The 26,374-nt window shown below is 44.7% G+C and overlaps 3 protein-coding genes across 7 annotated transcripts in view; 1 reads left to right on the top strand and 2 right to left on the bottom strand.

Annotated features, from left to right (window-relative positions):
- LOC147602726 (putative N-acetyl-gamma-glutamyl-phosphate reductase, chloroplastic) overlaps positions 1–16,909 on the bottom strand; it is a 25,989-nt gene extending 9,080 nt beyond the window's left edge. For 2 of the 5 annotated variants that reach the window (XM_086797652.1, XM_086797654.1), the window contains exons 1-2: positions 14,900–16,477; positions 14,548–14,784 (exon numbers count right to left, since the gene is read on the bottom strand). Coding sequence is in view for 2 of the 5 variants with exons in the window: in XM_086797651.1 (XP_086653777.1) it covers positions 14,548–14,568 (21 nt within the window). In the remaining 3 variants the exon portion in view is untranslated. Of the gene's footprint in view, positions 1–14,547; positions 14,785–14,899; positions 16,479–16,876 lie in introns of those variants that run through there. The other 3 variants (XM_086797651.1, XM_086797650.1, XM_086797653.1) reach the window with 3 other exon arrangements.
- LOC147602727 (uncharacterized) lies at positions 7,977–9,241 on the top strand. The gene is made up of 3 exons (XM_086797725.1): positions 7,977–8,195; positions 8,290–8,706; positions 8,807–9,241. Exons 1-3 carry the CDS (start codon positions 8,122–8,124, stop codon positions 9,219–9,221), a joined length of 906 nt encoding a protein of 301 aa, XP_086653851.1. The 5' UTR covers positions 7,977–8,121; the 3' UTR covers positions 9,222–9,241.
- Positions 14,684–26,374, bottom strand: LOC147602725 (uncharacterized). Its single transcript, XM_086797606.1, has 5 exons — positions 24,892–26,374; positions 15,596–15,705; positions 15,299–15,376; positions 14,900–14,999; positions 14,684–14,784 (listed from the first exon to the last, which is right to left on the bottom strand). The coding sequence occupies exons 1-5, from the start codon at positions 26,372–26,374 to the stop codon at positions 14,684–14,686; spliced, it is 1,872 nt and encodes a 623-aa protein (XP_086653732.1).

Genomic DNA, 26,374 nt, shown 5'->3' with positions numbered 1-26,374 from the left:
CATCTTGACCCCTCCCTCTTCCGTCTCCCTTGCATCCAACAGATGATCAAAGCCTCCATTGCTGATGCTTTCAATCAGTTCGTTTGGGATGGGAAAGTCTGGTGAATAAGGTTCATTCTATCTGCAAGGAGTATAAGCTGCAAGTTTCTACGATCCGACTGAATCGTAGAGTGCAAATCAGGAACCAGATTCAAGACATTTATCTGTCTAAAAATGGTGCTGTTAACCACTCTTTGATTGAGCTAAAGAACCAACTCAGACTCGAGTAGTTGTTAGCGGCTAAGGCCACTAGATTGTGGTTCAGGGAGGTTTGGGCTGGGAAAATTGATACTCCTCACCCTAAGATGTTTGCGCTCCTTAAAAGGAAAAAAGGTAGAGATCTCATCCCTATGGTCAAGAAGCCCAATGGTCACCTTGCTTGCCTGGCGTCTCCACCGAAAATGAAAGCCGAAATAATTATTCGTGTGCTGTGCATGCTTTGTGCTCGGGATACAAGAAGGGGTGAAGGAGGGAGAGAGACACACCAAGTTGTACTTCCATTGCACACCAAACTGTACACCAAAAATCTTCAGAATTGTACACACCAATACCAACCTCCACACACACAAACTCCGTGAACTCCCTCTCTCATGTACCTTCTCTCTCCATGCCTTTTCTAGAAAATCTTCCAAGCCTTCAACACTCTAGATTCTTTCCTTATTTCCATTACACCATGTCCTTCAACCCTTTAAAATCAAACAACTCTACCCCCCCTCCCTCCCTCCCCCCCCCCCCATGAGAACACGAGCCCACACAAGCCTAATTAATTACATAACTCGACAACCATTGGTCCGATTGACGCGAGGACAGTCACGTCTCGAAGCTCTCACGATGCCCCAACGCCCTTTGAACTCCATAGCGGGAGTGGGTTTACAAAATACTCCAGGACAGTCACCCGCATGGTGTCACTAAAACCCGCAAACACCCCCAAAGAGCAACGCAATAATTTTTCACATCACACTACAAATGCATGTATACATCATGGAGGTCTTTCAATCCAGGTTTGAGAGCGGTCACAACAACTATCCCCTGAAGTGCCTGGATGGACAAGGCATCAGCCTGAGAATTCTGTTCTCTAGTAATTTGTGAGAACATACAAACTTCCTTTTGTTGGAATAATTGTTGTGCTTCCTCGTATCATGGCTTCAGTACCTCACTTCATACTCTTTTCTTTTTTTGCAAGAAAAGTTAGGCTGATTATATTACTCAAAAAAACAATTACAGAAAGGCTTGATAGCAAGGCTAGAGCATGGGTACTTCCCTGAAATCAACAAAAGTCTATCCTAGGACAATCCTCTCAGGGCTGAGTGCGAGGAGCCGAAGCAAAAAGCCACAAGGGAGGAAAAATTTCCACTTGGGAGCACTAGTAAAGATAAGGCCTTGGTACTCCCAAATGCATAAGAATCTCTTCCTCCACTCATGGCTAGCCTGTGAGGGACCTTGAATCTAATCCCAATATCTTTTGAGAAAATGGATAAGCTCGCCCCAGATGTCAGCCTATGTCTGACAAACCTATCCTCGAAGCACCTACAAACACTAGGCCTTCCAAATGTACCATCCCATTAAACTGCTGATAATCTCCCATACCTCGCTCCTCATGCTCTGGTCCAACTCAGTCTAAGCCTAGGGAAGGGCCTCCAGGCCACTAACTGCACAAGCACCATGCTCAATGAGGTACACCATGTCGTGCATCTCTGCCTCATAGAGCAAGTATCTTCCTGCACCAACAGGAGCCAGCACAAAGCCCCCTAGGTGACAAAGCAGAAGTCCAAGGAAGCCCTCCATATGAGTTCAAAACTCTCACCCCATACCCATTGTGCCCTTGGGTATTCCCACAAGCAATGCTTAGGGGGCTCAAACCGCTAGTTCTGGCACCTCTGGTGGTAGGTACCACCTAACCAATCTGAGCTAACCAGTTGCCCACCGGAAGCCCACCATGTGCAAGTAGCCACAAGAAGAAAGTGATTGTAACATAGCTGGTAGGGCTTTGGTGGTGAACGAGGTCCTCTTAGCAATTGCTTGGTATGTCTTGCTGGTGTTTCTCTAGAGGATGCATTACATAACTATGGAGGCCACCCCGGAACTTTCTCTGGGCTGGCTCTGACGGATTTGAGGCTACTCGCACTCGTGTGGCATGGCATATGATCATTTGGCCAAAGCCAGAAAGGGGTCTTGGCATGATCGATCCTAATCTTCAGAGCCAGGCCTTGCTGGGGAAGCCGGTGGTGCACGGGTTCATGTCGAGGGGCAGACATGGAAGCTACCGTTGTTGTAGGAAGGTACCAAATCCTACCACTCGAGTTGGGTGGGAGATGGAGGGCATCGATGAGATGGATCTCTCCGATTGCATCGACAACTGCGTCGTGCTCTTCTTTTATGCGCAGCTTGTTGGTGGTATAGAGGCTCCTGCGTTAGAGTCTACAACAACACCCCGAAGCTGTCAGGAGGAGATGGGAGGCAGAGTTTGTAGAGATGCTTAGAGATACCTAGTTATCAGATGCCACTTCGGAGGGTCATGATTGGTTGGTTTGGGTGGAGAGAGCTCTTGCTAGAGCCAGCATGGCTTGTCAGGCCAAGGAAAAAGAGGAAAAGGAAAAGATCAGACTCAGGGATCGGACTGTCAAAGCTGAGGTTTCTAGACTTCAGAGATTGGTACAGATCTTTCCGGATTCTCTTTCCATTAGAGGACAGCTCTCAGCGGCTCAGGAGAGGCTAGAGGAGATTCAGGGTAGGAGGGCACAATTCAGATTCTACTCTCAACAGACCTTCTGGATCCAGAAGGGGGATAAATGCTCCAGGGAGTTCTTCAGAGCAATGGGACAGAGATACTCTTCTGATAGCCTTCAGAGACTTGTTGATGATGCGGGAGTTTTGCAAACGGACCCTCATCTAGGCAACCGACTATTTGGAGCACCTTCGTTGTTGACGGGGAGGGAAGACAACTTGGGGAGCTCCCACACATAGCCTGGGCTTGGTGGGAGGGACCGTCACGATCGACGAGACTATGAAAGGAGATCTTCAATCAGTCAGGAGATGATGTATTGGCAGAGGCAGCGAGCTCTATGAGAGAAGCAGCATCTCGGCGGCAAGAGATTCAGGAAGCCATACCTTAGGAGTAGCTCCAACCTCCGGAGAAGAGGGAGCACAAGGCTGGAATAACACATTCAGTCGCATAGTTGTCATCCACGGAGCACGTGGCGGGGGGTCTCTTAGATGGTTTGATAGTTCCTTTCTCCATGTTGTAGATGGTGGTAGACTTTGAATAGAGGTCCATGCTCCAAGAGGCACATGAGCTTCCCTTTCCTTGATAGGGAGTTTGTATTTTGGGCTTGTAGGGGAAGGAGTAGCACCTGGATCTCCTATTTGCTTGCTGAACATATGCAAGAGTGGCGGTTGTGGCTATGAGACGAAAAGCCTTGTTATAGTTCCTTTCTCCATGTTGTAGATGGTGGTAGACTTTGAATAGAGGCCCATGCTCCAAGAGGCACATGAGCTTCCCTTTCCTTGATAGGGAGTTTGTATTTTGGGCTTGTAGGGGAAGGAGTAGCACCTGGATCTCCTATTTGCTTGCTGAACATATGCAAGAGTGGCGGTTGTGGCTATGAGAGGAAAAGCCTTGTTATAGGCCTAGGGAGTGGCGCTAGCCATGGTTGGCTACTTCTGCAGAGGAGGTGGGGTTCTTTGTGTGCAAGACCAGGGTTGGGAGGCAAGCCTTGATGGTGGCAGCAAAACTGGGCGCCGTCCAAGGTCGGGCCCTCATACGAGCATGGGATATCTTGCGTCTTCCTGCGCTTTTTTTGGAGGGCCTTGTGGGACAGTTGGCGATGGTGGCGCAATGCAGGAGATTTACCGTCGTACAATAACCTTAAAAGTACCTTAGATTGTGCATAAAGACTTAATAGCAAGATAAGATCTGACTCACGACACAAGTCTTCAATGCAATGGTAATGTGTAAACTTATATCAAAGGTTGAGAATGCAATTACAATGAGATCTATGTAAGATCTGTATTTTTCAATGTCTTTTGTTGATGCTAAGCAGCCTGATGCTGAATCTTCTACATGCTACGGGTGATAATGACTTTAATGATGACGTAATGCGTAAACGGAACTAATGAAGACCTACGTGCTACTGGACTGCTAGCTTCGGATCCTCGCATATTGATCCTGACATGTGGAGTGATGGATGATGAATGCTAAAAAGGATGTGTGTATTTATAGCCTAGGATTCGGGTAGGCAAGCAGCCAACCTACAGGCTGAGGTCGGCCCATTATGGCTGGCTGGCCACTTGGTAGTAGGTCGGCCTCTGCTATTCCACCAGCACTACTAGTCAGCCATCTTCCACTAAAGGTCGGCTTGTCTATCCGTTGCTTGTCCTTGTATCCTACTGTCAAAGGATGCTCCAAAATATGATGACTAGTGCTGACTGTGAAGCCAAGTGTCAAAGCCGTGCACGTGGCATTTCCTCTTCCTGAACTTCTTGGTAGGTTTGTGATCTTGCAATGCTATCCCTTTGCGATCGATCCTGCTCCACCAAGGCTTGCAACCTTGGGAATCTAGCAATTTGTTGCTGCAACATGATGGATGTGTTTGACCGTTGGACAACCGACTAAGACTAACTGAGACTCAACTGAATAGCAAAGGACCTGAGAACGAGATGGCGATAATGATAGATCTGACACGAGACACCGATGTAGGGATGCATGCAAATGTGCAGATGCTATAATTAATCGGAATGCTGATTACAATGCTGATCTGGATCAGATCTGGCTTTTAGGATATCTTCTGATGCAAAGCTGCAAACTGCTGCCCCGAGGGTGAGCCTGTTGAGCACGATGCTGAGGGCCACTGCCTGACTGAAGGTCCTCGAATGCTGCTCCTGTTGCTGCCCTAGGGATGGCGGCCTGTTGCTGATGCAGGAATGCTGAATGCTGTCCAAAACTGAGGCCGGACTGATGCTGTACTGCTGCGCCTAACTGCTGGAATGCTGCGCCTACAGGCTGGGCCTGAGCTGGAGAAGCTGCCCCTGGATGCCTGCTGGAATGTAGGAGGGAGTGCCCTATATATAGGAGGCTGGAAGGCTTCTGTAGGGGGTCGGCCTGTAGCTGGTCGGCCAGCCCTTAAGTAGGTCAGCCAGATCTGCTGGTCAGCCACCTGGCTGGGCCGACTGCCTCTTGCCTGGCCCATGCCTCGGCCTTCTGGTGGCTGGTCCCTTGGCTGGATTCCCCCCTTGAAGGGGCTTCTTTTGCTGCCCTAGATCTGCCCTAGGACTGAACTGAACTCCCTTCTTCCCTCGGCCTGTATGCTATGACAAAACTGCCTCTGACTGGAATGATGCAGTCAAGCATGTCACCGGCACTGGTGTGCACGTGACAGTTGCAAACTTAATACACCAATGACCTTGTCAACAAAACTCTTTCACACGCCTTCTCTGGGAAACTACAAGCCTCCACACAAATTGAGGCGACTGATGAAGCCACTTTTTGTGCCATATCCAAAACTCAAGATTGAGGGACTGCAGTACTGATGGCATGTTGAAGAGGACTTTGCTGATGCCAAAGTCTGCACACAAACTCCACATTCCCCTTTCGATGATGGATGTCGGACTTCTCCATTAATCATCATTGGTGGTCCTGTCTGCCTATAGATGCATAAATGCAAGTGCAAGATGGACTCTCTTTTCGTTTTTCTTTTTTCTTTAGATGTCAACTCATCTGGATTGACTACCGCCTATATGTTGATGCAAGCCTAATGCACAAATATGCTTATGCAACAAGCACATGGCTATTGACCAACAAGATCTTCATGGATTTAACTGAGCGGAAGCAACTGACATATTGATTAACTGCATGGCTATCTTCATGCACCTAAGCTATCTACACATAAAGCTCTGATAACAATGTTACAAGCAGAATATTGACCGTCGTAGAACAACCTTAAACTACCTTAGACTGTGCGTAAAGACTTAAAAGCAAGACTTAAACACGGGTCTTTAATGCAATGCAATGTGCAAACTTATATTAAATGCTGAGAATCCGATTACAATCAAATCTATGAAAGATCTGTATTTTTCAATTTCTTTGCTGATGGTAAGCGGTCTGATGCTGATGTTGAACCTTCTACATGCTGCAAGTGATGACGTGATGCACTAAGCTGAACTGCTGAAGATCTGTGTGCTGCTGGACTGCTGCCTTCAGATCCTCAAATGTTGATCCTGAAGTGCGGAATGATGGATGATGAATGATGAAAAGGATGCGTGTACTTATAGCCTGGGATGGAGGGTAGGTAGGCAGCCAGCCAGCCTACTGGCTGAGGTCATCCCATCATAGTTGGCTGTCCACCTAGCAGTAGGTCGGTCCCCCCATTCATTTGCTGGTCAGCCATTGCCGGTCGGCCCCCGTCTGTCCATTGCTTGCCCTTGTATCCTGTTGTCAAAGGAGGCTCCAATATATGTTGACTCTTAGTCACCAGGAAACGCGTTTCGGCATCTATGAAACATTGAAACGTGCTATGAAACGTTTCAGTGAAACGTTTCAAACCCCCCAAAAGGCTGAAACATTTCAGCCAAAAAAAATCCCTAATCCCAGCCCCAAAAACGGCGTGCGGCCGTACTTTGCCGATTCCATGCTGCCCGTCGCTTTCACGCCGCCATCTCCATGCCTGCACACCGCTCAAGGCCGCCTCGCACGCTCTCCAAGGCGGGATCTTGGGAGTCCAGCTAGCCGCATGCATTGCCTCAGGAAACCCCCCAAGGTAGGAGCTGAATCGTGTGCAGCCTGCAAAAATCAGAATCTCATTTTGCTAAAAAATCACCTTTGCAGCCCGCATCCCCCAATGTAAGTTGTATTTGCACAGTATAGTCAAGCAGCATGTTTCCTGGTTCTCTCGAGCCTAAATATCTCTGATGCAAATGGGGATTGTCTTCCCGATTGCTTGTGCGTGTGCAGGATGGGAAGGAAGGGTTATGCGTGGCTGGATACTATCGAGGTCATGCAGTACCCTCGATCCAGCACAAGGAAGAGTGTCTGCAAGTATTGTGGCTGCCTTTTGACGGCAGGGGCCACTCGCGTGAGAGCGCATCTTTTATCGGACGGAGGTAGAGGTAGCAAGGGCTGTGGTAATGTACCTGAAAGTGTTTTTATTCCTCACGGGGGTTCTAGAGAGGACTTTCTTCGATTGTTGCCTGCATTGGAATCACCCATCTCACAGGAGCATCTGGATATAGATGTGGCTAGAGAGAGATCGAAGGCACAACAAAGTGGGCGAGACATTTCGCAGTCGGAGGAGGAACATGTCTCAGCTACCGCTACCGGAGCAGATGGTGGGGGATCATCTTCGGCACATGCACCTGCTCCTGCTCCTGCTCACGGTCTTGCTCCTGCACCCACGACATCGCAGACTGCACAGTGTGGCACTCTTGGTGATGCATCTTCCTTGGGAGGAGCTAGCACAACAGGCCCTCAACAAAAGAGGGCACGGGCTATTCCACGAGCCAATGCCACTTTGCAGCAGAGTTGGGGGCCTTGCCTACGATTGGAAGCTGAAATTGCAGAGGAGAGGTTGTTCTACAGCTGCAATCTTGCTTTCAATGTGGCTAGAACGGGTGCATACAAGAGATTTGTGGCAGCTACTTGCAAGGCTGCAGCAGCAGGTTGTCCTCGTCCACCAGCTACTTCAGAGTCACTTCCCACTACGCGTCTATCTAGACAAGTGGAGATGATTGGGCAGGAGCTTGGAGGCATGCGAGATGCTTGGCGGACATATGGTTGTGCCATTGTGTCCGACGGATGGTCTGACATGCGCAAACGACATGTCATAAATATATTGGTGACATGTTGTTGTAGCACAGTGTTTTTGAGAAACATTGATGTGTCTCTGCCCGGCCTTTTAGTGACACTTAAGTGTTTGATGAAGGAAAGTGAGCAGAGATTGGATTGATTGGCCAGACAGAGTGAGGCCACAATCACAGACATTTGAGGAGACCATTCTGGATAACGAATGGTAGAACGTAGCCGACTCAGTGCAGGCAACTATATTCCCCATCTATACTATCCTTCGTTTGACGAATAGAGAGGGCTACACCATGGGGCTCCTGTATGAGTACATGGCACGTGTGCGGGCTGCACTGGAGCAAAGCACTCTTCTCAGGCCTGACAGGTGCTAATTTGTAAACACAATGGGTTTCAATAAGTGCATTCAAAGATTTTGGATCGTACATATTTCATTTATGCAATATGTTGACACTTTGCAGGGTCGAACAATTGCTGGATATTTTTTATACAAGGTGGGGGTGGTTCAGGCAACCAATCCATTGTGTTGCTCACATACTCCACCCTAGATGGAGAAATGTGGAGCAGGAGTCTAACCGGATCCTACTTGATGGATGGACTGCATATGTGGAGAAAATCTACGAGGACAAACTAGATGTGCAGAACTTGCTTGAAGATGATCTCATAGCATTCAGGGCCTTCAGGGGGAGCTTTGCATGCAGCATTGCATTGGATGTTGCGAACCAATCCCAGCCGTTGTCTTGGTGGACCAAGTTTGGTGGGCCGAATCCCACATTGCGGAGTCTTGCATTGAGAGTGCTCTCCCAGGATTGCTCCTCTTCGTGTGCAGAACGTGTGTGGAGCATTATGGCTCACATCCACACGCGAAAAAGAAACAGGTAAGCACCGCACAAGAATGGCTTTCATTTATGTTTCATTGAAGCAAAGGTTTGGTATCCTTATCAATGCATTGTATGCAAACTGTGGTTCTTGTTGCAGACTCACTGTGGACCGTCTGAACCAACTAACGTACGTGAATTGCAATCTGAGGCTTCAGGAGAATTTGCGAGGCCCCGATGGTGATGGTGTTCTTAGTTGGGAGCCAAAGCAGGTTAGGCCCGAGGATATAGAGGTTCACCCCGGTGATGAGTCCCTTCTACGCCTCGGTCATGAGGAGGACGATGTGTATGATTTCCTCCACCAGGAGCTTATGACTCTTCATCCCGACAGACACGCTCGCAGACTCAGCAGCATAGAGAGCAAGATAGAGAGACAGCTTCACAAGCTGCATCAGAGGAGGTTGAGAGACCCGTGGATATGGAAGCCAGTACTTCTCAAGCTCGGCCCGCAAAGCAATATGTACGGAGAGGACGAGTTGCAGGCAGAGGCAGTGGCAAGACAGGGATGCATATGAGAGGAGCATTGGCAGATATAGAGGAGGAATCCACATCCAAGGACACACCACACCCATCACAAGCCACATTGCCTTTTGACAGGGATGAGTCCGGGGACATGACCTCTGACACCCGGAGTAGCTGAATGACTTGTCATTAAATGTAGCCTGGAAGCGTTGGACTTTGTATTTCATGATTCCATGAACTTTAATCATTTTGGCATTTCAAATGTACCATCCACGCTTATTTAGGGCCTTTTGTCCTTTCTGTACTTCAATTCTAAAATATTAATGACCTTTCATTATTGTTTTGTTCATAATTGGGTTGCATACATTAGGGGATGCATTTGCAGCTTATGCATGCACCCCTTACCCATAATTCTGAAGTTTTTCAACTATATCTGCCCTTAAAAACCTAGAAAAACCAGTACAAAGGTTTCACACTGGCCGTTTCACCAGAATGCAGAGTCACCATGAAACGTTTCAGAGTTTCAGAAACATTTCAAACTGAAACGTTTCAGGATTCTGATGAAACAACCAGGGTGAAACGTCTGTACTGATTTTTCTAGGTTTTTTAGGACAAATATAGTTCAAAAACTTCGAAATTATGGGTAAGGGGTGCATGCACAAGCTGCAAATGCATTCCCTAATGTATGCAACCCAATTATGAACAAAACAATTATAAAAGGTCATTAATATTTCAAAATTGAAGTACAGAAAGACATGAACCAAAATTGAAGTACAAAAAGGACAAAAGGCCCTAAATAAGCCTGGATGGTACATTTGAAATGCCAAAATGATTAAAGTTCATGGAATCATGAAATACAAAGTCCAACGCTTCCAGGCTACATTTAATGACAAGTCATTCAGCTACTCCGAGTGTCAGAGGTAATGTCCCCAGACTCATCCCTGTCAAAAGGCAATGTGGCCTGTGATGGGTGTGGTGTGTCCTCGGATGTGGATTCCTCCTCTATATCTGCCAATGCTCCTCTCATATGCATCCCTGTCCTGTCACTGCCTCTGCCTGCAACTCCTCCTCTCTATACATACTGCTTTGCGGGCCGAGCTTGAGAAGTACTGGCTAAGGGCAGCAGTTTGCAGCTTCGCATCAGAAGATATCCTAAAAGCTAGATCTGATCTCGATCAGCATTGTAATCAGCATTCCGATTCATTATAGCATCTGCACATATGCATGCATCCCTATATCGGCGTCTCGTGTCAGATCTATCATTATCTCCATCTCTTTCTCAGTTCCTTTGCTATTCAGTTGAGTCTCACTTAGATCTAGTCGGTTGTCCAACGGTCAAATACATCCCTCATGTTGCATTGGTATCAGAGCTTAGGTCGTGACAACCCCATGTCAGTCAGTCTAGTTGCTTCCGCTCACATTAATCCAGTCCTGAAGATCCCAAAGATCTAGGTCTATGTGTTTCTTGCATGAGCATGTAGAAACATGTAGGTCATTAGGGTTGCATTAGCATAGAGTCAGTCAGTCTAGAAAAAGAAAAAAAGTCAAAAATCAATCAGTCAGTCAGTCCATGCATTGCCGACATGACCATTGGTGACAAATATGGAGAGATCTGACATCCATCGACAACAGAAGATCACATAGTTTGTACAGGCTTCGGCAACATCGAGGTTCACTTCAACATCGCCCTCAGAACCAGGGCACAGGAGGTGGCTTCAGGCAGACGACGTGGTTTCCTGGAGGATGTGGGTGGATGGTGTTCTCCTACAGGTCATCGGTACGAGTGTTGGTAGCAATTTGCCAAGCTCCCCACAGACACTCAGGCCAAGGTGAAGCAGTGAGGTCGCCAAGGCAAAAGGTTGCAAGGTGTTCACAAGGCAAAGGATTGCAAGGTGTCCACCTAGCAACAATTTTAGCAGAGGGGGATGTCACGTGCACACCAGTGCTCGGTGACATGCTTGACTGCATAGTCATTAGTTCGAGGCAGTTTTGTGGTCATTAGTGAAGGGAAAACATATCAGAAGACAATGCAGGTCAAAAAATGTAGGTTTGACTTTTTTGGCCAAAAAGTCAACGCGTTGACTTTTAGGTCGACGTTGGCTTTTGGCCGGCCTGCTCAACTGCAGGCCTACCTCCTACAGCAGCAGCCTCTCCTACAGCAGCAGCCTATATAATCAGGCCCATTCCTCCTCATTCTGGCATGCAGTCTTGGGCAGCTACTCCAGCTCAGAGCCCAACATGTAGGCGCATCATCCCATCAGTTTTGGACAGCATTCAGCATTCCTGCATCAGCAACAGGCCGCCATCCCTTGGGCAGCAACAGGAGCAGCATTCGAGGCCTTTCAGTCAGCCATTGGTCCTCAGCATCGTGCTCAACAGGCTCACCCTTGGGGCAGCAGTTTGCAGCTTCGCATCAGAAGATATCCGAAAAGCCAGATCTGATCCCGATCAGCATTGTAATCAGCATTCCGATTCATTATAGCATCTGCACATTTGCATGCATCCCTATATCGGCGTCTCGTGTCAGATCTATCATTATCTCCATCTCTTTCTCAGTTCCTTTGCTATTCAGTTGAGTCTCAGTTAGATCTAGTTGGTTGTCCAACGGTCAAATACATCCCTCATGTTGCATTGGTATCAGAGCTTAGGTCGTGACAACCCCATGTCAGTCAGTCTAGTTGCTTCCGCTCACATTAATCCAGTCCTGAAGATCCCAAAGATCTAGGTCTATGTGTTTCTTGCATGAGCATGTAGAAGCATGTAGGTCATTAGGGTTGCATTAGCATAGAGTCAGTCAGTCTAGAAAAAGAAAAAAAGTCAAAAATCAATCAGTCAGTCAGTCCATGCATTGCCGACATGACCATTGGTGACAAATATGGAGAGATCTGACATCCATCGACAACAGAAGATCACATAGTTTGTACAGGCTTTGGCAACATCAAGGTTCACTTCAACATCGCCCTCAGAACCAGGGCACAGGAGGTGGCTTCAGGCAGACGACGTGGTTTCCTGGAGGAGGTGGGTGGATGGTGTTCTCCTACAGGTCATCGGTACGAGTGTTGGTAGCAGTTTGCCAAGCTCCCCACAGACACTCAGGCCAAGGGGACAGCATTCAGCATTCCTGCATCAACAACAGGCCGCCATCCCTTGGGCAGCAACAGGAGCAGCATTCGAGGCCTTTCAGTCAGCCATTGGTCCTCAGCATCGTGCTCAACAGGCTCACCCTCGGGGCAGCAGTTTGCAGCTTTGCATCAGAAGATATCCTAAAAGCCAGATCTGATCCCGATCAGCATTGTAATCAGCATTCAGATTCATTATAGCATCTGCACATTTGCATGCATCCCTATATCGGCGTCTCGTGTCAGATCTATCATTATCTCCATCTCTTTCTCGGTTCCTTTGCTATTCAGTTGAGTTTCCGCTAGTCTAGTCGGTTGTCCAATGGTCAAATACATCCCTCATGTTGCACCATTTGACGCCTTTTGGGATGTCGTGGCATTTTAGACCACCCCCATGGCTTTTTTGTCACATTGTTGAGGCCAGGGATAGAGTACTTGCTCTCCCACCTATTGTATAACTTGTTTTGAATATATCACATCTTTATTAAAAAGACTTTCCTTCATCAAACACTTACCTGTCACTCAAAGGCCGGGCAGAGACACATCAATGTTTCTCAAAAACACTGTGCCAGCACAACATGTCACCAATATATTTATGACATGTCGTTTGCGCATGTCAGCAGACTATCCGTCGGACACAATGGCACAACCATATGTCCGCCAAGCATCTCGCATGCCTCCAAGCTCCTGCCCAATCATCTCCGCCTGTCTACATAGACGCGTAGTGCGAAGTGACTCTGAAGTAGCTGGTGGAAGAGGACAACCTGCTGCTGCAGCCTTGCAAGTAGCAAATCTCTTGTATACACCAGTTCTGACAGTCCGATCCCTGAGTCTAGAAACCTCAGCTCTGACAGTCCGATCCCTGAGTCTGATCTTTTCTCTTTTTCCTTGGCCTGACAAGCCATGCTGGCTCTAGCAAGAGCTCTCTCCACCCAAACCAACCAATCATGACCCTCCGGAGTGGCCTCTGATAACCAGGTATCTCTAAGCATCTCTACAAACTCTGCCTCCCATCTCCTCCTGACAGCTTCCGGGTGTTGTTGTAGACTCTAACGCAGGAGCCTCCATACCACCACCAAGCTGTGCATAAAAGAAGAGCACAACACAGTTGTCGATGCAATCGGAGAGATCTATCTCATCGATGCCCTCTACCTCCCACCCAACTCGACTGGTAGGATTTGGTACCTTCCTACAACAACAGTAGCTTCCATGATTGCCCCTCGACATGAACCCATGCACCACCGGCTTCCCCAGCAAGGCCTGGCTCTAAAGATTAGGATCGATCATGCCAAGACCCCTTTCTGGCTTTGGCCAAATGATCGTATGCCATGCCACACGAGTGCGAGTAGCCTCAAATCCGTCAGAGCCAGCCCAAAGAAAGTTCCGGGGTGGCCTCCATAGTTGTGCAATGCATCCTCTAGAGAAACACCAGCAAGACATACCAAGCAATTGCTAAGAGGACCTCGTTCACCACCAAAGCCCTACCAGCTATGTTACAATCACTTTCTTGTGGCTACTTGCACATGGTGGGCTTCCGGTGGGCAATTGGTTAGCTCAGATTGGTCAGGTGGTACCTACCACCAGAGGTGCCAGAACTAGCGGTTTGAGCCCCCTAAGCATTGCTTGTGGGAATACCCAAGGGCACAATGGGTATGGGGTGAGAGTTTTGAATTTATATGGAGGGCTTCCTTGGACTTCTGCATTGTCACCTAGGGGGCTTTGTGCTGGCTCCTGTTGGTGCAGGAAGATACTTGCTCTATGAGGCAGAGATACACGACATGGTGTACCTCATTGAGCATGGTGCTTGTGAGGTTGGTGGCCTGGAGGCCCTTCCCTAGGCTTAGACTGAGTTGGACCAGAGCATGAGGAGCGAGGTATGGGAGATTATCAGTAATTTGATGGGATGGTACATTTGGAAGGCCTAGTGTTTGTAGGTGCTTCGAGGATAGGTTGTCAGACATAGGCTGACATCTGGGGCGAGCTTATCCATTTTCTCAAAAGATATTGGGATTAGATTCAAGGTCCCTCACAGGCTAGCCATGAGTGGAGGAAGAAATTCTTACGCATTTGGGAGTACCAAGGCCTTATCTTTACTAGTGCTGACTGTGCAGCCAAGTATCACTGGCACCTATGTCTGGAACTAGTGCACATGACATGCTAAGGAATGCTTAGCAGAGCTCCAGCATATGCCAACTTCCTGCAGATAGAATCTAGTACCGGCACGAAGTACTGTTGTGTTGTCCTGATGTCGAAGGCTCACCTGAAAGCCAAAGTACCTCATTGTGTACCCTCGCAAAATCCAACGAAAGCCTAAGTGTAGACCCCAATCCAAAGCTGCCTCCGGGTTTGTCCAAAAGACTACAGAGTTGGTTCAATTGATCTTTGCTCCCCAGCTACTAGGAAAAGATCTCAAGCGCCAGGCGAAGTCTGTCCAGCATCCCAATGTCATCCTCCCCATGAATAATGCCGTCATCTGCATCCTCGAAATCCACCATCTCTGCAGCCACCCAGATCGTTAGTCTCAGGCCCCTCATACCTAAAACCCACTCCCTAAGGAAATGGGTCATGGCCTCGTCAAAGAACAAGAACACGTAAGGGGCTAGTAGGCAAACCTGTCTGACGGAGTGCCCTAGAGGAAATCTCTCTCCATGCACCCCCCAATGCTGACTTGGATGCCTGCAGATCTGTAAAGGCAGATAAATCAGTGACCCACTGCAATTGAAAACCCATCCACCAAAGGGTGCACTCTAAGATTTCCCAGTCCACCTTGTCATGCAATTTGAGGAGTGCAACCACGTGCTGGCCATTATCTCCTTAAAGAAGGTGAAGATGTCCAGGATGCTACAATCCTGAACAAAACCAGTCTGAGTATCATGAATGATGTCTAGTAAGGAATGTCCTCACCCATCCGCTAATCAGCTCAGACAGGGTCTTACTGCCATAGGCATAAATATGATGGGGGACCAATGCCGGATCTCCTACCTGTCCCCCCCTCTTGCGAGGAAGCATACTAGCCCTGCAGTCAGGCTACTCCTCATCTTTCCAGATCTGAATATCTGTTGAAAAACTGCTAAGATGGGGTTCTTTACCTGCTCCCAAAAAGTGATCAGAACGGCTCATGAGAGGCCATCCTACCTAGGGCACTTTTGGCCCTCCTGCTCTGCAAAGGCATTCAGCATTGTCCCTATCTGAGCCGAGACCGATCGCAAAATACAACTCTATACCTGCTCTCTGCACTACCATGCTCTCGTGGACAAGGCCTCTGCCTACAACAATTGTCGATAGAAGTCAGAGGCAATGTCCATCACCTCCTCTGACCCAACCCTCAAACTGCCATCCTGTGCTCTCAAGCATCTTATTTGATCACCGGCAAACTTCAGCCGGTGGGTCCTAAAGAACTCTTGCTCATACGGTCGTCCTGTCGTGCCCAAAAAGCAGAAAAAAGAATGGTAGGCATACTTAGACTTCCTACCAAAAATCTCTTCAAAGGAAATCCTAGCCTAGATCTCCTGCAACTGAAGCGCCTCCAACCTAGGAATGCCTGCAACTGGTGAATGGAGGCTACGTCCCGTCGTAGGCATCTCTCTTGCTCCCACACCTCTTGTGTCACTCCCTCCTCGCATATCTAACTGGCTCCAAAAAGAAACCGGGCCACCTACTCAGCAAGGTCCTCCCCGACAGCCCACTTAGCTCTGTAATCTACAACCTCACCTCCTTTCTTTGGTGGATCGAGTCTAGGATGCGGCAGCCTCACATGACTAAGGATTGATCTTGAGTGTCCAGGGACCAACCAAAACGGTGCATGGTCAGAGAGAGTCATTCCAATGAGAATGCCCATCTAGTCCCCTCTGCATGCTGCCCAATTGTTGATGTAGAGTATGTGCAGTCGTCCTCCATCTTTCATAAAGCCTTATGAAAAGTCAAGGCTGCTAGTCATCTGTCTCGAAAAGAGGCCTCACGGCAACAATCCATGCCTCCCATAGAGAAAAGGAAGGTCTCCTAGGCTTCCTACTCCAATCGAGCGATGCCCGCAAACTCCAGGCCTCTGCCTCGTTGATCCTCCAAGGACTTGAGGTTGCTGAAGTCACAACACACAACCCAAGAGTCAATGTCCTTTTTTGAAGCCTTCATGAGGTTTTGGAGCTCCACTGAGAGGAGCTGCTGCTCATCACCCCCCCGCCACCTTCCTCATGACCCTCCCCGCCATCTCCTCCTAGCAGCCTTGCTGCTCGTCAACCACCCGCCACCTTCCTCACGACCTCCCTGCCTTCTCCTCCTTGCAGCCTGCTGCTCGCTCCCCTACCTGTCACCTCCCCCACCTTCTTCCTCACGCCCCCCCTCAGCCGCACCTGCTGTTCCCCCCCCCCCCCCCCCCCCCCCCCCCCCCCCCCGCACTTGCTGTTCGGCATCCCATCAAAAGTGGATGGCTTGTTTGGCATCGAAGAAGGAAATGGAATTAAGAGTGACATCCTGTCAGGAGTGGATTGCTTCTTTGACATAGAGGAAGCACAAGGGATTAGGATTGATATCTTATCGGGAGTGGATGGCTTCTTTGACATGAAGGAAGCAGAAGGGATTAGGAGTGATACCCTATCAGGAGTGGTGTCTTCTTTGACACAGAGGTGGCACAAGGCATTAGGAGTGATATCCTAGAAACAAAATCCCCCAACATACAATCAACAAGGAAGCACTTGGCATTTGACTTTAATTCGAAAGCTGAAAATGAAACGTGCAATGGAGGTAAAGTCACAAAGAACAAAAGGGATCCCAAAATAGCATGTTTATCACATTTAAATGTACTAGTGCAACAAAAAAGAATGTACAGGTGCTTGAAGAGGAAGCGATTCCAAGGAGACTCACCCAAGCCAAGTAAGAGAGTGAGAATGATGGATGCATAAATCATGAGAAATGATTTGGGGTTTGAATGTTGCAAACGAAGATGCATGCATTTTCTTGACATGCATGATATGCAGACATACAAGAAAATGTGTGGCAGCGGAGAGGGAGTGAACGGAACGAATACATCCTTGGAAAATTGTCTTGCTTCCTAAAAAATGATAAGAAAAGGCATTTAGTATTAAAGGTCACTCTTGTGATTCATGGAAAGAGAATATGCAATAAATCATTCTGAGTTTTGACGGGCTTGTCACATGGAACATATTGGGATCTGGTTGGCAAATAAAAGGAAGGAGTCAACTACAACATTCATGGAAATGAAGGGACTTCCAAAACAAGAAATGCGACTTTACATGTTGAGGCATTGTTATGAGATTTTTCGAAAGAAAACGCTTTGCCCCTTGTATTGCAAACTTCCTAATGGTCAAGAGGCCACCGAAAAGCACCTTCCCATGGGCTTAAGAAAGAATGAAGTATTTGAATGCATTGAAGAGAAACTAAGGGAAAGAGGGCAATCGGTGGTTTCTTCCCACACTTTCTATGCACGGTGGCAACAAAACTTTGCAAATGTGAAGATTTCAAGGAGACAAAAGATGTCAAAATGTAATGATTGTCATGATTTGAAGTGATCAATTGAGAATGCACCCAACCAGAGGAAAAGGAATTGTATAAAAGAAAGAGACAATATCACCATGGTCTTGTTCGACATGCACGACGTAAATATGCAATTTGGAAGGAGCAAGCTTACAGGGAAGTACATGTGTCTTATTGTAGATGGTATGGATCAAAACACAGCAACATTGCCACACTTGTTCTGTACTCCTCCAAAACTACAAGGGAAGCACTTTTTGAAGACACATTTATGTGGAGTGTTTGTGCATGGCTTTAAGTTCCTTGGAGACATTTGGATAGATTCCTTGCATCCTCATGATAGCAATCAAGTAGTCACTTCCATTATGCGGGCGATAAAAAATGTACGTGCAACAAAAGGTCATCTACGAGCCATTCTAAGAATACAAGCATATAATTGTTGGAGAGAGAACAAGAATGTATTCATGTTTTCAATTTTCTCTATGTTGCTTGCACATAAAATCTTCAATGAGATAGAATTAGGAAATTTATTAGTTGGGCATACACATGAGGACATTGATCAAGTTTTTAGCATAGTGTCAAGAGAGCTAAAACAAAGAGATGTGGAGACAATGGATGATTTGATAAGGAGATGCAGCAGGCAAATAGGAGGTCAAAAGGAAAGCTCACAATGCTCCAAGCTAGAAAGGATGTATGATTGGAAGAACTTTATTAATCCCTTTCTGAAAATGGGTAGTGATGCTTTGAAAGGGCACAACCATCCACATAACTTTAGATTTTTCTTGAAAGATGAAAAGCTAGTAATGCAGTGGCAACAATATTCATTTGATACAAAATGGGAGCGAGAAGAAGCATACTCTATTTTAGCTTCGATCCCAAGCATGGAAATGGCTCCAAACTGGGCTCACATACAGGAATCTAATGACAAGGATCAAAGTGAAATTGATGGATTACGAGCTTTTATTGCGTACAAAGAGGAAATGATGTGGCAATATCCATCCTGGCAGAAGCAGAATTCCTTTGTAATTCAAAGAACTGATAAGATATGTAGAAGAAATGTGAAAAGGCAATGTTGATGAAATTGAGTGTACTTTCTTTTGGCCAGAAGTCAATAACACAGAGCACCCTACACTAGACATTGGAATGGAGTTTGAATATCTACTCCCATGTCCATTATGTGGACCATCCAGTTTAAAAGGAGAGTTCAAACCAGAAGTACACATAGAAGTCAATGATTTTGTAGCGGTTTGGCTAGCAGATGGTGAATGTGAGAGTGTAAGATTTTGGGTTTTAAAGGTTGTGGAGACAAGCAAGGATGAACACGATCGAAGCACCACATTCAAAGCATTATGGTACGAGCCAAGAGGAAGGACAAAGGACATGGATAATGCAACATTGTACATTAATTATATGAAAAAGGAATGGATACCTATTCATGAAGAGATATCAGAGCAACCAACGGAAACAATCATCATCTCTTGGAAGGCAAAGGATAAGAAAATGAAGAAGCATATGAAGCAATTCATGGTCGAAGGGAGAATAAGAATACTCGAAAATTCTGCACGCCATATACATGAATTCTTGAGAATGCTAAGGAAAGAAGAAGTGGAAGGAGATAGTGTAGATGAAGAAGTGCAGCTAGTATCATTGAGCATGAAGTGCTGTAACATGCAGAATGTAATATATATGTAAGGGCTAAAATTTTGTCCTGGTATTCATTGTGTAGAAGATTTAATATGAATATGGCCCATTGATGTTTGATTTTGAATTATAGGAAGTAGTAATTGTTTTTAACAAATTGTAGTACTATGATGAGTACTACCTTAGTAGTGTTTAGTATTGTAACAATACTATGTCTCCTGATATTGCAAGCACTTGAACAACGTTGTCTTGCATACAAATGCATTTTATTTTCTTTATTTGTCATTTTGGTAAATGTGTGGAGGTTATATTGCTCATTGAAATGGTTGTTTTCAAAGCGATTTACAGATTCACAACACAAAATTTTGTATTCACATGCATGACGCCACATGTTATCTCTGTAAGAGTCGGTACTATTACTTAATAACAGTCAATGTCTCTTAGTACCGATAGTTACTTACCAACTACTTAACTATTAGTAGTAATTATTAGTTCACTATGAGTTAGTTACTCAAGTGCTACTACTAAATGTTAGTTAACTCAAAGCTACTGATCGTATCGATGCTTGTCAATATATCCCTTGAGGGGTCTCCTTTAGGGGCAAGGGCCATATTGCCAAGCATCAATAGTGTCAGTAGTTTATTTCACAAGGTGTGGAAAATATGATAGGAAATGATTGTTACTAAGGTATTACTTAGTAGCTATTTGTTACTTATTAACTATAATAAGTATTTGTTAGTTCATTATGAGTTGGTTAGTCAAGTGTTTGTCTCAAATCATAGGAAATTGATACTGAAGTGTTCAATGGTTCCCCAAATCATAGGAAATTGGGTTGATAAGTATTGTTATTTCAAATACTAGCAAATGGCCATGACCATGTTGGTTTTTATAACTCATATTTTCAATTTCCAAATTCTTAGAACCGTACAGCACCATATTTTATCATTAAGTACCATGAAATTATAGGGTCATAAAATTGATTTTTTGATTCTGTAGGGTTTTTGGGTCATGTCCAAACACACATAAAAAGTCCAAAATTAATGAATACATTGTTATACATTAGGGGATGTTTGGACTCAAAAGAGGGCCTCGTATTAAAAAAATTTAATCCAAGAGGATTAGTGAGGGATTTGAGGTGTACCAATGATAGTGCTCCATTTTGTGGTCCAATTTCATATATGAGGTGGCATGTGCATTTACTATTCCTAGTGCCATATGTGGTTTCAATTTGTGGTTTTGTTCCAAGAATACCATGGAATTTGAGAAGAAAACTTCCATAGTTGGGTGCCCAAGAGCTCAAAAAAAGAAAAGAAAGATGGATTTAATGCTTGTGCAAGTGGGCTATCATGGGATGACATGGCGCAGACTGTCTAGAGAAGACTGCGCAAAACCCAAAGCTACCACGTTGATATTTTTGTCGATATAAGCGTTGATAAAAGCACCGATAATTAGCTCGACAGAAATATCGACGTTGTAATTGGTTTTTTTTAATACACCATTATTTATTTATTAATCATCATGCATGGGATGTCCCAGCTTCGTTGTTGATGCTGCTAGCTGCCTATCCTTCTGCTACCCTGTTCTGGGCCTCCTCCTCTGTGATGGTCTTTCTTCGAATTGGAATCTTTTCCGTTGGTTTTGCTAGGGATCTCGGACTTTCTGACTCAGTCTCAGTCTCGAGGGGTTCACTATTCATAAAACCCACATAGCACATGCAAGAGAGCATGTATTAAAAATACCCCTATTCTTGCATTTTTACATTTTCTTATGTATTTGATTAACCCCCTTTTGCATGTATACATTTTTCAATCTTAAAATTTATACACCCCTCCATAAATCTACACATATAAATTACATTGAGTTGCTATTTTATAAATCCCCTCCTGCATGTAAACGGCATGTATGTCCCCATATTAAAAAAATACCCCTCCGTTAACTAAGGTGCTATGTTACATGTTTATGAGTGACCTCCCCGGGGTCTTAGTGTCAATGCTTCAATTAGGAAAAGGATGTCCCTTGGGAACATTCCTCTTTGCCATCTATTTCATGCATGCCATGTGAGAGTGATGGGAGATTGGCGCTGGTGCATGTGGGATGCGATGGATGGAGGGGGGATGGAGGGAGAAGGGACACAATAGAAGTGACACAATAGAAATGAACTTGGCCTTCTTTATAAAGGCCATAAAAACCATTTTTTAAAACTTTAAAATAGTTATTTAGAATGAAAAATACAATGCCCTATCACATTCCCTTTTCTTCCACACATGGCCTTCTCTTCGATGGCCTCTCACCCATTCAGCATGATTCTTCCTAGCCTATGAGGAATTATTAATTTCTCTTCTTCGTGCACAATGCATCATATGAACTGCGCGTGAAACTCTGGACTCATCGCTTTTCATCCTTGCCTTTGCCCTCACGTGAATTCACCTATACCACCAGTTGCCTCATTGGATTACTTCCGTTCGCACCTCCACCATGTTGTGTGGCTCTTTGGTAGGCACATCGTGCTTGCCAGTGTGACCTTTCCATGCCCTGGGTTGACGAGATCCCAAGGCTTCCATACTCTCACGCAAACTATGGTCCATGTGTATATAAATGTGCTTCAAATCGACAATATCACCAAGTTAGTATGTGGTAAGTCTAAAGTAGCAATTAGAAGCACTAGATGGATGAAGCCTTACCATGTATTATGTTACATTTGTTGCACCCCATGTTGTTTCATAAATTTTGTAAAATTGATTCACAACAATTTGGCTAGATCTCCATCTTCAAACCTTACTTTTTACAACAGAGGTGTTAAATGATCAAGTGCAAGCCATGATTTTCATTTATACAACCTTGCTTGACCTCTAGAACCCGGGTCAGGAACATCTTCCATGTAGCTTTTGCCACACGTCAAACTTTGTAGATCATGTACCTCCCTCCTTTTGATCAGATAAGAATTTTTTTGCCTTTGCGCGTCCAAATCATAGCTTGCATGGAACATTTCCTGTCTTTCCTGATCTTTCAATTCTTTCTCAATTTCGACCTAGCAAGAATGCAAACCTGCATCTGAAAGTAATTTTTCTATTTCTTGTAGGTTTTTTCACTCTCCAATGGTGATTTCATAATCCATGCAAATACTATGTACAAATAAACCATCTTTTCAATAATACTAACCATGGCATGTAGAGCACAAATATGAACTCAAATCAAGGGGATTGGAAGAATTGGGTCCTAATTTGGATCTATTGCATCACGATTTGGGGCCATATTCCAGTCTACATTTTCACATGCTCATACTTTTTCCTTGCTTCCCTTAGAGACCTTTCTTTCATGCATACAATATAAACAAGGAAACTTGGCATTTGATCCTTGAGGAATGCCATACATGCATTTCAAAGTTTTTAGATTTGCAGCCGAATGCCATTCAACCTCACATGATCCATATCCATCAACATCAAGCACTTCACCATTGGACTGCCATTCTATCACATGAGGAATCTAAGTTTGGCTGAAGAACCACTTCAGAATCTCATGTGTTTCTTTGGGGAGCTATAAAAAACATGGAAATTAGGATACGACACTACTGAGAAATCAATAATTAAAAAAATGACAATTGCATTGATAACATTTGCAATACAACAACATTGAAAATTAGAAACTTGAAATCTGCAACACACTTGAAATGCTGCTAACCACTAGATCTCATTTTTTGACTACCCTCCAAACTGCCTATCATCACTTTCAAGTATGGTTGGATCCAATGCTGTGTTCATCAGAGTCAAGTTGACTCTTTCCAATTTTTTCCCTTTCACCACCTCACATCAAGCTTCAAAACGAGATAGATATATAAATTTAAAGCCTCGAGGGAAATATTCAAAAGACTCATTTTTTTCTAGGCTCACTCTATCATTACAATCTCATGCTTCCAATTTCATGCCATGACTTTAAGCTTGTGCATGATTAATAAATAAATAATGGTGTATTAAAAAAAAACCAATAACAACGTCGATATTTCCGTCAAGCTAATTATCAATGCTTTTATCAATGCTTATATTGACAGAAATATTGACGTTGTGTGTGGTAAAACCCAAACCAATTTTCCAATGCACTCCTACACACTAATGTCATTAAATTTCACCATAGCCATTTGCAACCTATGAACATCCAGTATAAAATTATTTAGCTTAGTGAGCTCTATGATCTTGCTCTCCCCTTTCTTTTCGTTCACTGTTAATGTACTAGAAATGTGACCGGGCTTCCCAACTAGATCAATTATTTCCAAATTAAGAATATGTCGAGCTTTCTTCACGTAGCATTAGCGGAGTTTTAGACTCAAAAAAGGTCCTCATAAGGAATGAATTAGTTCTCATAATCCGAGTCTATGTGTAGGGGTCATTATGGAGGTAAGGTGGTTTTGGTAGAGTGCACATGGTTTTCCAGGCAATTATGATGGAGAAGGAGTAGCAGTATTAGAATATATAAAATATGGCACGTATGTGTATCACAATTGGCTCCTTGGTCTAGTGGTTAAGGTGTCAGGATTTGAGTCAGGTGGTACTAGGTTTGAATCCCACTTGGCGACCACATCATTCAAAATTTTGGTGGTGCCTCCCCCAAAAGGTGGGCGGGATATACACGTGGCAGCTTCGAGCTTCGCGCATCGTGCTCTGGTGAGACTGGTCCCTGGATAGTCTGTGCCATGCCATCTCATGACAACCCACATACACAAGCATTAAATGCATCCTTCTTCTCTTTTTTTGAGCTCTTGGGCACATGGCACCACCAGGGCTCGGGAAACCTACAAAGTGAACCAGCAAAATATCCCCCTTGACCAAAGATGAACAGGCTTTGCCAAATTTGGACAAGCTTGATCCTCTTCAAACTGAATTGAACCGAAAATTTTCCTTTTCGACAAATCTATCGCTATTTCATTCAAAAATAGAATCTTGTTCTTTCTCATATTCAAATTTTGCATAAATAAAAGGACGACATACATGGTAAATCGTTGCAAGCTTTGAGTAGGTTGACAAAGTTTGCATTTGTCATCGAGCACGATGTAGCTGCACATAAATGATATCATCATTACACATATTCAAAACATTATAGTCTCACTCAAAGCTCAAAACACCAAAACCTCAACCATACCTTCAATGTGCCATGAAATATGACAACACACATGGTCATTGTAGACAAAAAAGCATCATCCATGATCTGCAAAACATCCTTCTCACATCACGATCTATGCTCAAAATGATAAAAAAATATATATTATTGAACACGTGAGGACATACAAGGAGAGAGTTGGGGAATTGAACCCCGTCACCATTTTGAATGGCTACACCAAGCCCTCTTGGGGGAGTGGATAAAGTGCATGCACTTCATCCACTCCCATAACAAGTTAGTAGGTGAATATGGAAAAAAAAGTGATCAAAAGAAATGATTAAGCTACAAAAAGCGTACCTTCATCATTGGATGATTAAGCTACAAATACCTTGCACCGTGTAGAGATGTCTATGAGCCTTGGCTCCCCATAAAACCATACTCTCCTCCAACTCTGAGTCACATAGCTTGGAGGGTCCTTCAATATTGATCTTCATAATAGCATCCAAGGTCCGTAACTCCATGCTATTACGCAACTTGGTCTTTATAAGTGTGCGTGTGCTAAAACCTCTTTCACAAATAGCATTACTTGAACATTGAACTAAAGCAATTTGACACAGAGTTAAAACATTAGGATAAGAGTCTCGCCACATTGGATTACATGCTATTGCAGCTGTAACATCAGGAAGACTGTAGCGTACCCAACTAATTGAAGCTTGCTGTTTAAAAGACCGAAACTCACTAATAAAATCATCTTCATCAATGATAGAAGAAAAATTCATTACCTCCAAAGACTTTTCCTTACCATAGAACGAGGCTATTTCTTGAGCCTCAAACTTACCATAGTCCTTGAGCATCTTCTCTAGAAGAGGATGTTGTGCAGGCACTAGTACTCGTAATCTGCTTAATATTGTATTGTCTGCAAAACGTGCTTCAAGGTTAGCAATAATTTCTTTCGAAAAAGATACCTGAAAGGCAAGGGCTGATGCTAGATCTACTTCAAGTATGTCCCTATCTATCTTGATGTCAAAAAACATGCTGCCATGAAGAGCTCCTCGCAATGTAAACAAGTGACCCTTCTCAGGTCCATGATCCGGTAAAAATGCAAAACCATCAATGTCACAAGTAAGAGCGTTACAATCAACATCAGGAGGATCAATATAATATTGCCGAATTAAATTGATCTCCTTTTGGATAACATCATGGATTGTAGTCACATCTACAAACTCTTTTTGAAATATCTTACTCACAATAGCCATACCTTTTAAAATATCCGCTAAAAAATGAAGACAATAGATAATTTCAAACCTGGAAATTTCTGCAAATATACTCGGAGCATTTTCCTTGGTTTCCACAAGAATAGCATCAAGAGAAGAACACACCTTGCTCATAGCCGACGATCGGCTCAACCACCTAACATCAAATGTGTGTTCCATCTTCAAGATAGGACAAGCAAGCTCCTCTTGTATGATCCTTAGCTCTTCCAATCTTTTGCCACTTGCATTGAAATAATGGGCAATGGAATTCACCAATTTTTCTATTTTCTTGGAAATCTCCAAATTCTTCGCTACAGAAGACACAGCCAAAGCTGTCCTATGAGCAACACAATGAATGGATGTCAAGTATGGATTAACATGTTTTTTAAGAAGTGTGGCGACACCATTCTCCTTTCCTGTCATTGTACTACAGCCATCAGACCCAAAAGCAATTAGCTTCGTTAGATCAAACTTACTTCTTTTTAGCTCTGAAAGAATGGTGTTAAAAATGGTCTTTGCACTCCCATCACTCACACGAATAATACCATAAAAAGAATAGGCAGGAATACAATCATCAATAAGATAAGACAAATAAATAATCAAGTGTCCATGCTTCAT

The sequence above is a fragment of the Cibotium barometz genome, chromosome 66 (assembly GCF_041138505.1).
Source record: "Cibotium barometz isolate CiBa-2024 chromosome 66, ASM4113850v1, whole genome shotgun sequence".
NCBI lineage: Eukaryota > Viridiplantae > Streptophyta > Polypodiopsida > Cyatheales > Cibotiaceae > Cibotium > Cibotium barometz.
Note: the sequence above shows the minus strand (reverse complement) of the source record. Positions and strands in the feature narration are given on the sequence as shown.

Excerpts from the sequence above, each read along its gene's own strand:
- LOC147602727 (XM_086797725.1), top strand. The coding sequence starts at position 8,122 with ATGGGGCTCCTGTATGAGTACATGGCACGTGTGCGGGCTGCACTGGAG. Across the intron at positions 8,196-8,289 it reads ACTCTTCTCAGGCCTGACAG|GGTCGAACAATTGCTGGATA; the intron begins GTGCTAATTTGT and ends GACACTTTGCAG. Across the intron at positions 8,707-8,806 it reads CACACGCGAAAAAGAAACAG|ACTCACTGTGGACCGTCTGA; the intron begins GTAAGCACCGCA and ends TTCTTGTTGCAG.
- LOC147602725 (XM_086797606.1), bottom strand. The coding sequence starts at position 26,374 with ATGAAGCATGGACACTTGATTATTTATTTGTCTTATCTTATTGATGAT. Across the intron at positions 15,706-24,891 it reads ACATCTCTACACGGTGCAAG|GACGACCGTATGAGCAAGAG; the intron begins GTATTTGTAGCT and ends TGGGCACGACAG. Across the intron at positions 15,377-15,595 it reads TGAGGGTTGGGTCAGAGGAG|GTAAAGAACCCCATCTTAGC; the intron begins GTGATGGACATT and ends TTTTGGGAGCAG.